Source organism: Cajanus cajan, chromosome 10 (assembly GCF_000230855.2).
Source record: "Cajanus cajan strain Asha chromosome 10, NIPB_CcT2T_4, whole genome shotgun sequence".
Lineage (NCBI taxonomy): Eukaryota > Viridiplantae > Streptophyta > Magnoliopsida > Fabales > Fabaceae > Cajanus > Cajanus cajan.
In genome coordinates this window covers 48,231,365-48,244,258 of record NC_138526.1, presented here as the reverse complement: position 1 = coordinate 48,244,258, position 12,894 = coordinate 48,231,365, and the positions used below count along the sequence as shown (strand labels likewise).

The window sequence follows — 12,894 nt, the reverse complement described above, 5'->3', positions numbered from 1 at the left end:
AATCTACAAACCAAAGTGTCGCTTAATCTTGTCTTTGTGTTAGCTTGAAGCACTTTAAGATAACTTCATCTCTTAATCTCTTATAGTACAAGATATGATTAACTAATTAGAATACTTGGCATGGCAATATAAAGCAGCTAGGGGGAGGTAGTGGAACTGGGTAAGAACAACATCTGTCAGATAGATTAATTCAACATTAATAAATCAGCGTGTATGGTACAGGGAAAAAACAAATGTGAAAGTTACATCAACATATTGATCTATTACTCTGATTATTTCCACGTAGCGGGTGATGTCATCCTCCGAAAACGACCAAATGAACGGTGGATATGCAAAATAGCTTATAATAAAATAAACAGCGAGTGTGACAAGGCGTATATAAATGTTGGTGATGGTTGCATAGGTCCCCGCAAGCAGTGATCAAGTTTCCCTTGAGAGAAAGAGAAAATATTCCTTTGGAAAATGGTTCAACAGGAAGTGCGTAAAGGTCCCTGGACAGAACAGGAAGACTTCAAATTGGTGTCTTTTGTTGGTTTGTTTGGAGACCGTAGATGGGACTTCATAGCTAAGGTATCAGGTTTGAAGGTGGCGGGAGACAGTAAAGTAGGCATTAGTCAATAGACAATCAAAGCTATGAACTATGATTATAGATTATGGAAGAAGAAGCCTTTAACCACCTCATTTTGTTGTAGGTTTGAATAGAACAGGTAAAAGTTGCAGGTTAAGGTGGGTTAATTACCTCCATCCTGGTCTCAAACGTGGCAAGATGACACCCCAGGAAGAACGCCTTGTGTTGGACCTTCATTCCAAATGGGGAAATAGGTTTCGTTTCTAACTAATATGCAAAAATTAAGCTCATCTTTCCTGTCATGCCTTTTGTTATTTTGTATAAAACTTAGAGATACTTCTACTTATATTTTTAATATTATTCTTCGACCAGAATTCGAGTTTCATGTTTGTAACTTGTGTTTAGTTAAATTTAAGTATGATATGAGAACAACACCAACCATCTGAAACAAGTCATTAACTCATGTTTAGTAAAATTCTAATTCTAATAAGGAAATAACACCATAAACACAGAGGATTGCAAATAAGTTTTATCCTTCTTACACTTTATCACCCTTGATTTCATTCAAATCTAATCATGGTTAGTTTGAGACATGCAGGTGGTCAAGAATTGCACGCAAGTTGCCAGGGCGCACTGACAATGAGATCAAGAATTATTGGAGAACCCTGATGAGGAAAAAGGCTCAGGATGACAAGAAGAGAGGAGAAGCTGCATCACCAACTCCTTCAAGTGTTGATTCCTCGATATCCTCAAACAACCATGCAGTGGATCCACATGCTTCCAAGAAGGCAGGAGAAGAGAGCTTTTATGACACAGGAGGACATGGTAATGGTATGATCACAGGCTCAACCCAACAACAAGATGAGGGTCAAGGTCAAGGATTCTCTTTGGAAGATATATGGAAAGACATTGACATGTCAGAAGAGGGTTGCAACTTCTCTTGTCCACAAGTTCCTTCTCCATCATGGGAGTATTCTTCCGACTCTCTTTGGGTGGTGGATGAGGAAAGCTTGTTTTGCCCCTTGAGCGACCCATATTTTTCCTGCTATGCACAAGGCACTGTATTTTTAACCGGCTAATATTCTTTTTCCAATCAATATTTTGTTCATAGCATATGTGTGCCACCTAAAGTCTAACCTGTATAGCATTGCATCTTTAAGCTTTGTGTGAACCAGCTGTAATAATCTCAGGCATAACTGTAGTGAGTAGTCCATATGTCAGTGTTCGTTTCAGTGCTTTTACTTTCCAAAATCATCCAATAGGATAGCGAGTTGGTATATTCTGAATGTAAAATATCAAGCACTTGTTTGCATCTAAGCTTTAATTTTAATTTTAATCTGATCTACACTTCTACACCAACATACATGCCTCTTTCATTCTTTATATTATAATTAGTAGCTACTAGAAAGTACTTGCCATTGGATGTTTTTAGTACATGAATAACTCTCAGATGACATGCATGCACACAATACAGATTAATCGGATAACATGTGATGTCGCGTGGCCAACTCAGACATTAACTAAGCTGAATATAGTAAAAAACTTAAAATAAGCCATGTCTCGCAAAGGGATAAGGACATGATGGAACCATAATTTACTGAATTCATGAAAAACACCACAGCCCACAGGTGAAACAAAAAGATATCAAGTTTTGCTTTTACTTGTATGCATGAGAAAAAAAAATATTATTATAAAATTATATAGATTCCGGGAACTGTATAGATATCTGTTTTCTATGTTAGAATTTAATCAACTATATATGGGTACAGGAATGAGTGATTAATATAATAGTTGTAGAAAAACTAAGAGAGACGAGTAACACTAAAATTGTGGGTGATCGTAGCAACTCACTGTGATTTTTATTGAATAAGAGATGGCCTTTAAATAGCCATTGTACAACGTACTGAATTAACAAGAAGATAATAAAATATCTTATCAAATCAAAACTTACCAAAAAACTATCTTATCTAATCTGAAACCAAATAACTTAAAATCAAATAATTCCAGATAACTAAATCGGATATCCCGGATATCTTGGATATCTCGAATATCTCGGATATCTCGGATATCTCTAGAAATTTAAGATTATCCAACAAAACTCCCCCATAATCTTAAATTTCTCCTTCTTCTTTCATTTCGATGCTTCTTCCACCAGAGCGCGATACTCCTCTGTGTACCATGGCCCCGCGAGCCATGCAACGTCCAGCACCCCCTGCGTCGAGGTGGCCGATGCCTCTTTTGGGACACAAAAATACCCGTTGCTCTTTGGTCCACCTTTAAACCCAGAAAGTACTTCATGATGTCCAAATCGGTCATCACAAACTCCCTCTTCACTTCTTTAAACTCCTCAACTAGCTCAGCTTTACTTCCCATCTCACTCTTCTCAATTGATCCGATCTCCTCATCCGTTGCTTTCTTCCATCTTTCATCAAGTACCACCTCTTCAGATTTTATGTCTTCTGTTCTTGTCAATAGACATACTACATGTAACTCGTCAGTGGAGTTGTAGATGTCTTGCTCCTTTGCTTTGTACTCGGACGAGCTCGGAAAACTTGTTCTTGAATACCCAACACCACGTAGTCCATGCACCAACTCCTTCTTTGATAGCTCGGTCAAACCTCCAATGTTTAAATGCCCAAAACGAGAATGCCTCATCATTGCTTCATCCTTCACGTCTAGCTTTAAGCACTTATTTTGAATGATGTTCATCTCCAGTTTATACATCCGATTCTTTTTCATCTCCACTCGGGCTATTAAACGATCATGCTTGTCCTTCAAATAAAGCACTCGATCCTTCATCAGAACCGAGTTTCCTTTCTCCATCATCTGCCCCATGCTTAAGATGTTATTCTTAAGCTCGGGAACGTAGTAGACATTCCTTATTTCTCCAACTCGTCCATCCTTCTGCATAAACTTGATGGTTCCACGCCCTTTTACCGCCACCTTGGAATCATCCCCAAATGACACGAATCCAGCCTTTACCTTGATGAGTTCGTTGAAGAAACTTTCTTCTCCACACATATGATTGCTCGCTCCAGTGTCCAAATACCAGACCGAGTTGTTTAGGCAACTTGAATCAAGCTCGGCTTCTGACTTCTCATATGAGCTTGGAGGCTCAATTGTTGATCTCTCGACGCAACTCAAGTTTAGCTGGACCTCGGAGGCAGAACTCGGACGTAGCTTGGTCTCCGAGCTCTGCGTCATCATCAAAATTCCTGCTTCCTCGTCCTCTTCTTCTGTGAGAAGATTCTTCCCTTTTTCTTCACTTCGGCTTTTAGCTCGGCAATACTTTGCTATGTGACCGTATTTGCCACAGTTGTAGCAATTTGCCGATCTGCATTCCTTTGCGTAGTGGCCGAGTTTGCCACACTTATAACATTCCACCTCGGACCTCGGCTGACTTCCTTGGCTACGATCACCTCGTCCTTGTCCACCTCCATGGTCACCTCGTCCTCGACCTCGTCCTTGATCACCTCCATGATCACCTCGTCCTTTGCCTCGTCCTCCATGATCACCTCGTCCTTGTCCTCCTGATCTTCGGCCCTGAGTGTTCCGAGTTTCATTCAAATCAAGTTGCGCCTGTAATGCTTGATCAAGAGTATTCTTCATCTTCCTCCTCCTTTGTTCGTGGGCTTCGAGTGACCCAGCGAGCTCTTCCACTGAGAGAACTGACAAGTCCTTTGACTCCTCAATTACGCATGCAATACTCTCGAAATCATCTGTTAATGATCTCAAGATTTTCTCCACAATTCTACTTGCTGGCATTGGCTCCCCATTCCTTCCTAGTTGGTTAGCCACCTTCTCCACCCGAGTTATGTACTCGGATACTTGTTCCTTATCCTCCATCTTCAAACTCTCAAACTCTCCTCGGAGAGTTTGAAGTCGGATCTGTCTGACACGGTGGTTACCTCTGTGCGCAACCTCTAAGATCTTCCATGCTTCCTTTGAAGATGCAGCGTTTGCAATCTTCTCGAAACCTGACTCATCCACGGCATTGTACAAAAAATACAAAGCCGATTTGTCCTTCACTCGTGTCTTTTCCAATGTGGCAATCTGAGCCACAGATTGGTCTTCGTCCTCCTCGGGTTCTTGGAACCCCTTCTCCACTATGTCCCATAGACTTTGGGAACCCAACAGGGTCTTCATTTGTAAACACCAATTATCATAATTGGTTTTCTTTGACAGTTGTGGTACGGTCATTCCATTCACAACCTTTGCCATTACTCTCTCTTTCTTCTTTCTTCCCCCTTCACAGGCGCACACTGTTTTCCTCTCACACTCGGCACTCAGAGCATATAGCTCTGATACCAATTTGTAGAAAAACTAAGAGAGACGAGTAACACTAAAATTGTGGGTGATCGTAGCAACTCACTGTGATTTTTATTGAATAAGAGATGGCCTTTAAATAGCCATTGTACAACGTACTGAATTAACAAGAAGATAATAAAATATCTTATCAAATCAAAACTTACCAAAAAACTATCTTATCTAATCTGAAACCAAATAACTCAAAATCAAATAATTCCAGATAACTAAATCGGATATCCCGGATATCTTGGATATCTCGAATATCTCGGATATCTCGGATATCTCTAGAAATTTAAGATTATCCAACAATAGTTAGAGCAAACACAACGCTATTCAAGTTACTAAGTTGCAAATGTTACTCTGAATTGATCAAAGAATAAGTAATATTTCGAACTTTTATAGTTATTTTGATGCACTCGGGAGTTTCATCACATATATATTCATATCTTTATATTAGTAAGATATTATTTGTTTTGAGTGTAAGTCTCTACAATTTTGTTTTTGAACATCATCCAAAAGATTTCTTTTCAATGGAGACAACTTTGTGTATATAAATCTATGTATCCTCCATCAAAGAATGAATCATGATTTTATCCTACTTTTCTAGCGAAAATTATTAGTCTACGAGTATATCTAATGGTAATTCATAGAGTTCAGTCACGCTTTAAGTACTTGTACTCATAATATAAGGGATACGCCTTCTAACCCTCCATGTTATTAGGAAGACATTTCTCCATATATGGATATACTATTAGGAAGACTTTTGATACAAGGAATCTTATACCTAGACTCACCTACCAATTCTATCATACTCGTTGAGCTGGTTACTCCTAACCCTCTATGTTATCAAGAGAACATTCTTTTATATATGGACTGACTATTAGGATAACTTTTGATATAAAGAATCTTATACTCAGATTCACCTACCAACTCTATTAAGATGACTTTCAATACAAGGGATCTTATACTCTGATTCACATGTCATCAACTCTATTATGCTTGTCGAGCTAGTCACCTAGTCGACCATTATGTCTAATACTACTTGTTGTGTACTTAAAGATTTCACTACATACATATGTCTAAGTCCACATGATTTTCTTTTTAGATATTATCTAAAAAAAACTTCTTTTCAATAAAGATAATTATATATATATATATATATATATATATATATATATATATATATATATATATATAAACTTATGTTCTTCTTCTTATTTATGTGAAACAGTTATAAATCCATACCATGGTTGCAACTTGTAAGCGGGTCATAACAGACATATTTGTACAAATACGTATGGTTCAACAAATTTACGTGCAACAAACAGATCAGTATGCTATCAAAATAATTATCAATCCCAAATATTACAATTATGCAAGTGTGTTCAGGGTGTAAGATGTAAATTATGCAAATAAATTTCAACTACAGCTTCAGATATATTTTCAGCGATAAATAACCCTTGGTGAATATTCAAGTGCAGTATCAAAACCAAATAATCACTTGCATAAACAAATACCACGCCTCAGTTGTTTGAATTTGTTTCTTCTAATAACTTCGGAATTTTAAAAAATATTTTAACGATGATAAAAATAATTTTGTTTAAAAATAAAGTATCCATACTTTAAAAAAAATCAAGAATCACACAAAAATCAAGTCTCACTTTATGTGATTCTTGATTTTTTTTATTATATAAAATATATGAATTAATAGTCGAAGACTAGTTTTTTAAAAACATAAAAAGTAAGTTGTTTCTTTTAACAATTTTTTTTAATATATAACCAGAATATTAATCAATCATGTTTAAAAAACTCAGTTATCTATCTATTAAACTGTTTTTGAAAATTTTGTTCACGGGTTATTTTTATTTTTATTTTTTTCATAAACATGATCCATACAATCTTAAAATTAATAATCAAAGACTAATTTATTCTTATGACGTGTGAACTCTCTATGATAACATTATTTTAACATTAACAAAAAATTGATTAGGATATTTTTAACAAGAGTTTTAACTAATCTTATAAAATCTTTTCATAAGATAAAATAATGATTATGCTATAAACTATTATATTTCCAAAACTATTATATTAAACTTATTCTTATAATGTGGTGATAAATGATTAATTTCAAGTGGTATAAAGTTTGGGTAACACAAGGCAATATTCTAGTTTAGATGAAAGGAAATAATCATTACTTAATGAAAAAAGATGTCATGTTACAAAGTTCAGGGAATCAACATTTGGAAACAAGCAAATGCAAAACAAAAGCATGAGAAGAAACGAAGGCAGAGAAACACATCCATCCCAATTCCAATAAAAAACACAATGGGGGAGTTAAGCTAAGCTCTAATAATCCGTGACAGGGAGCTGTTCATAAGTGTTTGGGGTAATGAAGAAAATCTCGTAGACAAGAGCAGCAATAGCAGAACCAATGAATGGGCCGGCCCAATAAACCCAGTGGTTATCCCAGGTCCAACTCACGACAGCAGGCCCAAAAGACACTGCAGGGTTCATGGAAGCACCGTCAAATGCACCACCGGCCAAGATGTTAGCACCCACAATGAAACCAATTGCAATGGGAGCAATTATGCCAACCTCACCCTTCTTTGGATCCACTGCAGTTGCATACACCGTGTACACCAAACCAAAAGTCATCACAATCTCAAACACTAGAGCGTTCGCTGCTCCCACCCCAGAAGACAGTGCAAATGCACATGTTTCCTACAAACACACAAATACTTCAAATTCAACACTAAAATGGAAAAGCCAATTAAGAATGATCTTGAGCAGTAGGAGTAAATTATAAGAAATTATTAGGTGATTCTTTCTGACTAGTTTCTACGTGACATGTAGCTAGTGATATATTTATACCAATCCACCAGTGGCAAATTTAAGGAGCAAGCAAGCAACGACAGAGCCGAGCAACTGAGCAATCCAGTACAATATGCTTCTAAAAAGAGTAATGTGGCCACCAACAAAGGCACCAAATGTCACAGCAGGGTTCACATGACCACCAGATATGTTTGCACCAACAGACACAGCAACAAAAAGAGCAAAGGCATGTGACAGTGATGCTGCCACCAACCCTGCTGCTGTCGCTGAACCATTGTTTGTCAACTTATCTGCCAAACCATAACACAATTTATTAGTGAACCAGATATCTTCTATGGAACAATATTCACTTGAGAAACTTATCGTAAACAAATAGTTCTTCATATACATATACTAGGAATCAAATTTTAAACACATATTTAAGGAACAAAGTTGTCTCTTAGTGTTAGTATTATTAAATGCATGTCATATTCAAACCAACACAATGTTTAATAACTAAATAGAAAAAGGCTTACTATAAGCCATGCCAGAGCCTTCTCCAGCAAAGACAAAGATGAGCATTGAGATGAACTCAGCAAGGGCAGCCTTAAGGGCATCAGCTTGGCTCAACTCCGTAGAATTTCCAATGGCAATTTTAGAAATCGGCATTTTCTTCTTCTTACTACAAGATTGTTTCGAGTTTTTAGAATAGAATAGAAGAGAATGCCTCAACTTATTTGTTGGTGTGAAATGTTTAGTGGTTACGGATGTTATATAGCACTACACAACACTAGATTGATGACACGAGGGACAGAGCCAGAAAAGGTAACGAAGAAAATTCAAACTCTTTGCCACCTGTCTATTGCTTAGGGTGGCCAAGGGCGAGCCTCCGAATCGTTCCTGTGTTGCCACGTGTACAACATGATGTGGACTAATCACGGATCACCGACCAATTGCATTTCCATGGTGCAGTGGTGGGTCCTTCAATCAATGTCCTACCTTTTGGACCCAACCTACCCTTTGAATTTTTACTGGGCGGTGATGTGGACCGGCCCAATAATGTTGGATTCATTATTACTGTTACTCCCACGCAACCTTACTTTTGCACAGAAATTATTAACTCATTTTACATCATGTCTCTAATTAATCTCTATATCCAATTAACTATCATTAATTTTTTCATTTAACAAACTTAAAACATGTTACCTACAGATTAGTTAGAATTGTGAATTTTTTTAGTAGTATTTAATTACCTAATATTTTCTTCCACTAATCACCTGGTACATAACATGTTTTTGCGAAGAAAGTTTCATCTGTAATGGACTTATCTTAATTCTCCCCCTAAGGTAATAGTTGGCTTTATTGTCTTTTATTAGTGTCTCAAATATAGTTAATAGTTAGATGCATATATATATTCTAAAGTTTGTCATTGGCTACAATCATTGCATGTTTTAAAGAAAAACTAAATGATTCAAATACTAATTAGGCCTAATAAATAATGATCCCAATAAAGATGAAAGGTAGGACCTGGCCCACGAAATGATTGGCTCTTATTGGTTGTGATGTTGGAGGGGTGCCATGCCAGCTTCATAGCAGTGTGATCACAAAATTGTTAACCGTGAAGAATCACCATGCGAGGGAGTCTTAGGGTTTAAGTGTGAAAGAGTTTTACATTTGTGAGAAAAATCAACTTATATAATGTCTTAAGATTTAGGATTATGATGTGATGGAAATTTACTTGTGTGATTTATTTATTATCTATTAGTGAAGTGTTTCCTGATGTTTAACTTTTTTATATAATAGTTGGTATTAAAGTTAATGATTTGCTAAATAACTAGCTCCAATGAATATTAACTTGATAGAATTGACAATAAATCTAAGAGTAAGATCTTGAATAATGGAATTGGCAAAAGATTTAATAATGGGATCATACCTTGTATTGAAGTCTCTCTAAAAAGTGTGAAAGACATATTCTATTGATGTGCAATGACCCTACAAATATAAGTAGGCTACCATTGAATATTTTCATGAATGCAAAAAAAAACTTTCTCTTGAAGAAGAGTTTAATCATGTGGAAGAGACACATTTGAGAGAAATACTAGAATTCAAGTGTGAAGTTAGTTTCACATCAGTTAAAATTTAATATATTTAATAGTATATAAATGAGAAAAAAACACATATCTAATACTTTAAGATTCTAAGTTATGAGGTAGTATCAAATTCACTTGTATAATTTATTCATTACAAAATATTCCCTAATATTTATCCTCGTGATCCATTAAAGTGAAGTCCACGTGAACGTAATTCCAAGGATGAAGATTATTAATTAATTCTTTAAAGCGTTGTTCATGAAGAAGGGAATATGGAGCCCTGCACTGTAAAATTGTCATGTTTACTTTGTTGAGAAAGGTCAATTTAATTATTTTATGTCTGAAAGGTATTAGCCACATTTTTTTTCCTGTCACATATTTCCTCGTAGTATTGTGATATTGTTTACCCAATTTTTTTTTTTTTTTTTGTATTGCCGAGAATTAAACACGGGATTTCCTGTTAAATATTCTCCTTTTTTTTTAATATTCTCTTTGTTGTTAATTAAATTTATTAAAAATTACATTTTTTTTATCAATTACAAAATTAGGAGATACCCATTGACGTCAAATAAGGATAATAGTTGTTACGAAGTCCTAATACTAAAATTTTCAGTAGTCTTCTTTTCTGCAGATCAGACAAACAGCACAAGCATTTCTATTTTCAGAAGTGTTGAATGATTTGTTAGTTAATTGAGAATTGAGTAGGTAATGTTTTGAAAAGGAGAGCCTGAGTTGATTCGACTTGAATTCTTAAGCATCTGTCATCGGCTGTAATTAACTAATGGTGTATGAAGTGGTCATTTGATTTGCTTAAAATAATAATAATAAACTGCCCTAGCTTATCAAGTCAATCTGAGCCCCTAATATAATCAACAATTGCTACTCGTCTGTACTAGTCCATCAATATGATGCATCAGGAGCCACTAGTATTTTCAAATATTAATGTCCAGTTGCCACCCCCGTACACCATTTCAATTATCATCATTTTTAAGCTTATCTCTTTCATTCTTTGTTTATTATGGACGGCTTAAGGGACGAAAACTTTAAATCAAGAAGGTCGCATCTTCTTTTGTTTATTTTTTTTTCTTTTGTTCTTCTGATCTTCAATACTGAGAGTACCACTAATAAAGGACTAAATTACTTGTCTAGTGTTAAAAGATATTAAGTTGTGATATTGTAAATGGTTTTGGGTGTTTATCCATGCTTTTTCATTCCTACTTAAGAGGAATCAATCATCTCAAGTTTTTTTTATGTAATTAATATTAGGCTAAAAACCTATTTTAGTCTCTTATAATAATTGTTTGTTTCAATTTAGTCTCATTTTTATTTTTTGTCTCAATTTGGTCCCTGATAAATTAATTGGTTGCAATGTCGGACTTACGGAAAATTATTTAGACGGAGTTAATTGTTGGCCACGTGGATACTACGTGGATGTCACGTGGAAGCCACGTGGATGTCAAATTTTTTGTCATGCATCTAGAACCAGAACGGCCCGTTCTGAAACTGGAATGACTCGTTCTGGTTTCACTCTTCGTGCATTAATTTTGCATCCGGAACGGCTCGTTTCGAATGCAAAATTAACGTAGGAAAAGTTAAACCAGAACGGGCTGTTCTGGTTCTAGAATGTCACACATACAATTAATGATTATATCCACAAATTTTAGATCGTGATAACAATACTTATTCATATATTTGCAATATTAAAAATTTTATATATAATTATTTTAAGTATAAATATATGTTATAGTTATTTTTTACAAGTTTTTATATCTACAATTATGATTAAGGATGAAAATAAATTATGTCAGATTATGTTATATTATAATTTAACAGATTTAAACCTAATTTTTGTTAAAAATACTTGTTATAAATATTATATATTTATCTGTCATAGACATTTTTTTAAAATGTTTGGTTACATAACAATCTTAAAAACTTACTTAATAATATTTTCACTAATAAAAACATATAAATAAATATGTTAAATCTTATAAAAATTAAGTTTAATTTATTTATCATATAAAGATGTTTTTAATATGTGATATAAATTTTTACAAGGCTTAAATATGCTTTTAGTCCCTCAAATTTAGGGTAAATCTATTTTTGATCCCTCAAATTTAAAATTATTATTTTTAGTCCCTGTAATTTAAAAAAATCTTAATTTAGTCCTTATATTCAAATTTTGTTAAGAAATTTATCAAACATTATTGCATAAAATTTACCTATTGGTGTTCCTATTAGTGAAAATATCACATTAAATCCGGTTGATATTACATAACTGTCTTAATTAGTCACTTTCAAATATGTTATTGGTGACCTAAGAGATTAAAACAAGATTTTTAAAAATTACAAGGACTAAAAACAACAGTTTTAAATTTGAGGAACCAAAAATAAATTTATCTTAAATTTGAGGGACTAAAAACATATTTAAGCCTTTTTACAATTTTAATTTTTTTTATCAACATAAACAATAAATAGAAAGTACAAAAGTTTGACAAATATCAGATAAATGAATAACTCCTCGAAATTTATATTTTATACATACGATAATTTAAATATATATATATATATTATAATATAATTTTTAATTTTTAAAATATATTATTTTTTAGATAAAAAAAATTGTGTATGTGTAAATGGTTTACTTTCAATTTTTGAACTACACTTGTGCACTATGTTGGTTGGCGTTCTAGAACGGCCCGTTCTGATTACAGAACGGCCTGTTTTAGATTCCAGAACGGCCCGTTCTGCTGCACGCGTTGGGATTAAATAATGCATCTGGAAAAGGGCGTTCCAGATGCAAAATTTACACACCATGAGTGCAACCGGAACGGGCCGTTCCGGTTTCAGAACGGGCTGTTCCGGTTTCAGATGCATGACAAAATTTGACATCCACGTGGCATGTATGTAGCTTTCACGTGGCATCTACGTAACTTTCACGTGGCATCCACGTGGTCAATAGTTAACTCCGTCTAAATAATTTGGACAGAAGTCCAACATTGCAACCAATTAATTTATTAGGGACCAAATTGAGACCAAAAATAAAAGTGGGACTAAATTGAAACAAACAATTATTATAAGGGACTAAAATACTATTTTAGCCTTAATATTACTTTC

General features: G+C 34.6%; 3 protein-coding genes across 3 annotated transcripts; 1 reads left to right on the top strand and 2 right to left on the bottom strand.

Moving 5' to 3' along the window:
* Positions 1-389: 389 nt before the first annotated feature.
* On the top strand, positions 390-1,927 carry LOC109806485 (transcription factor MYB48). Its single transcript, XM_083065794.1, has 3 exons — positions 390-577; positions 693-822; positions 1,167-1,927. Exons 1-3 carry the CDS (start codon positions 463-465, stop codon positions 1,645-1,647), a joined length of 726 nt encoding a protein of 241 aa, XP_082921920.1. The 5' UTR covers positions 390-462; the 3' UTR covers positions 1,648-1,927.
* Positions 1,724-5,613, bottom strand: LOC145952525 (uncharacterized). Its single transcript, XM_083064900.1, has 4 exons — positions 5,583-5,613; positions 4,324-4,545; positions 2,824-3,861; positions 1,724-1,764 (listed from the first exon to the last, which is right to left on the bottom strand). Exons 1-4 carry the CDS (start codon positions 5,611-5,613, stop codon positions 1,724-1,726), a joined length of 1,332 nt encoding a protein of 443 aa, XP_082921026.1.
* Positions 5,614-7,045: 1,432 nt separating this feature from the next.
* Positions 7,046-8,440, bottom strand: LOC109806484 (aquaporin TIP1-2). The gene is made up of 3 exons (XM_020368907.2): positions 8,224-8,440; positions 7,748-7,998; positions 7,046-7,597 (listed from the first exon to the last, which is right to left on the bottom strand). The coding sequence occupies exons 1-3, from the start codon at positions 8,354-8,356 to the stop codon at positions 7,223-7,225; spliced, it is 759 nt and encodes a 252-aa protein (XP_020224496.1). The 5' UTR covers positions 8,357-8,440; the 3' UTR covers positions 7,046-7,222.
* Positions 8,441-12,894: the final 4,454 nt, after the last annotated feature.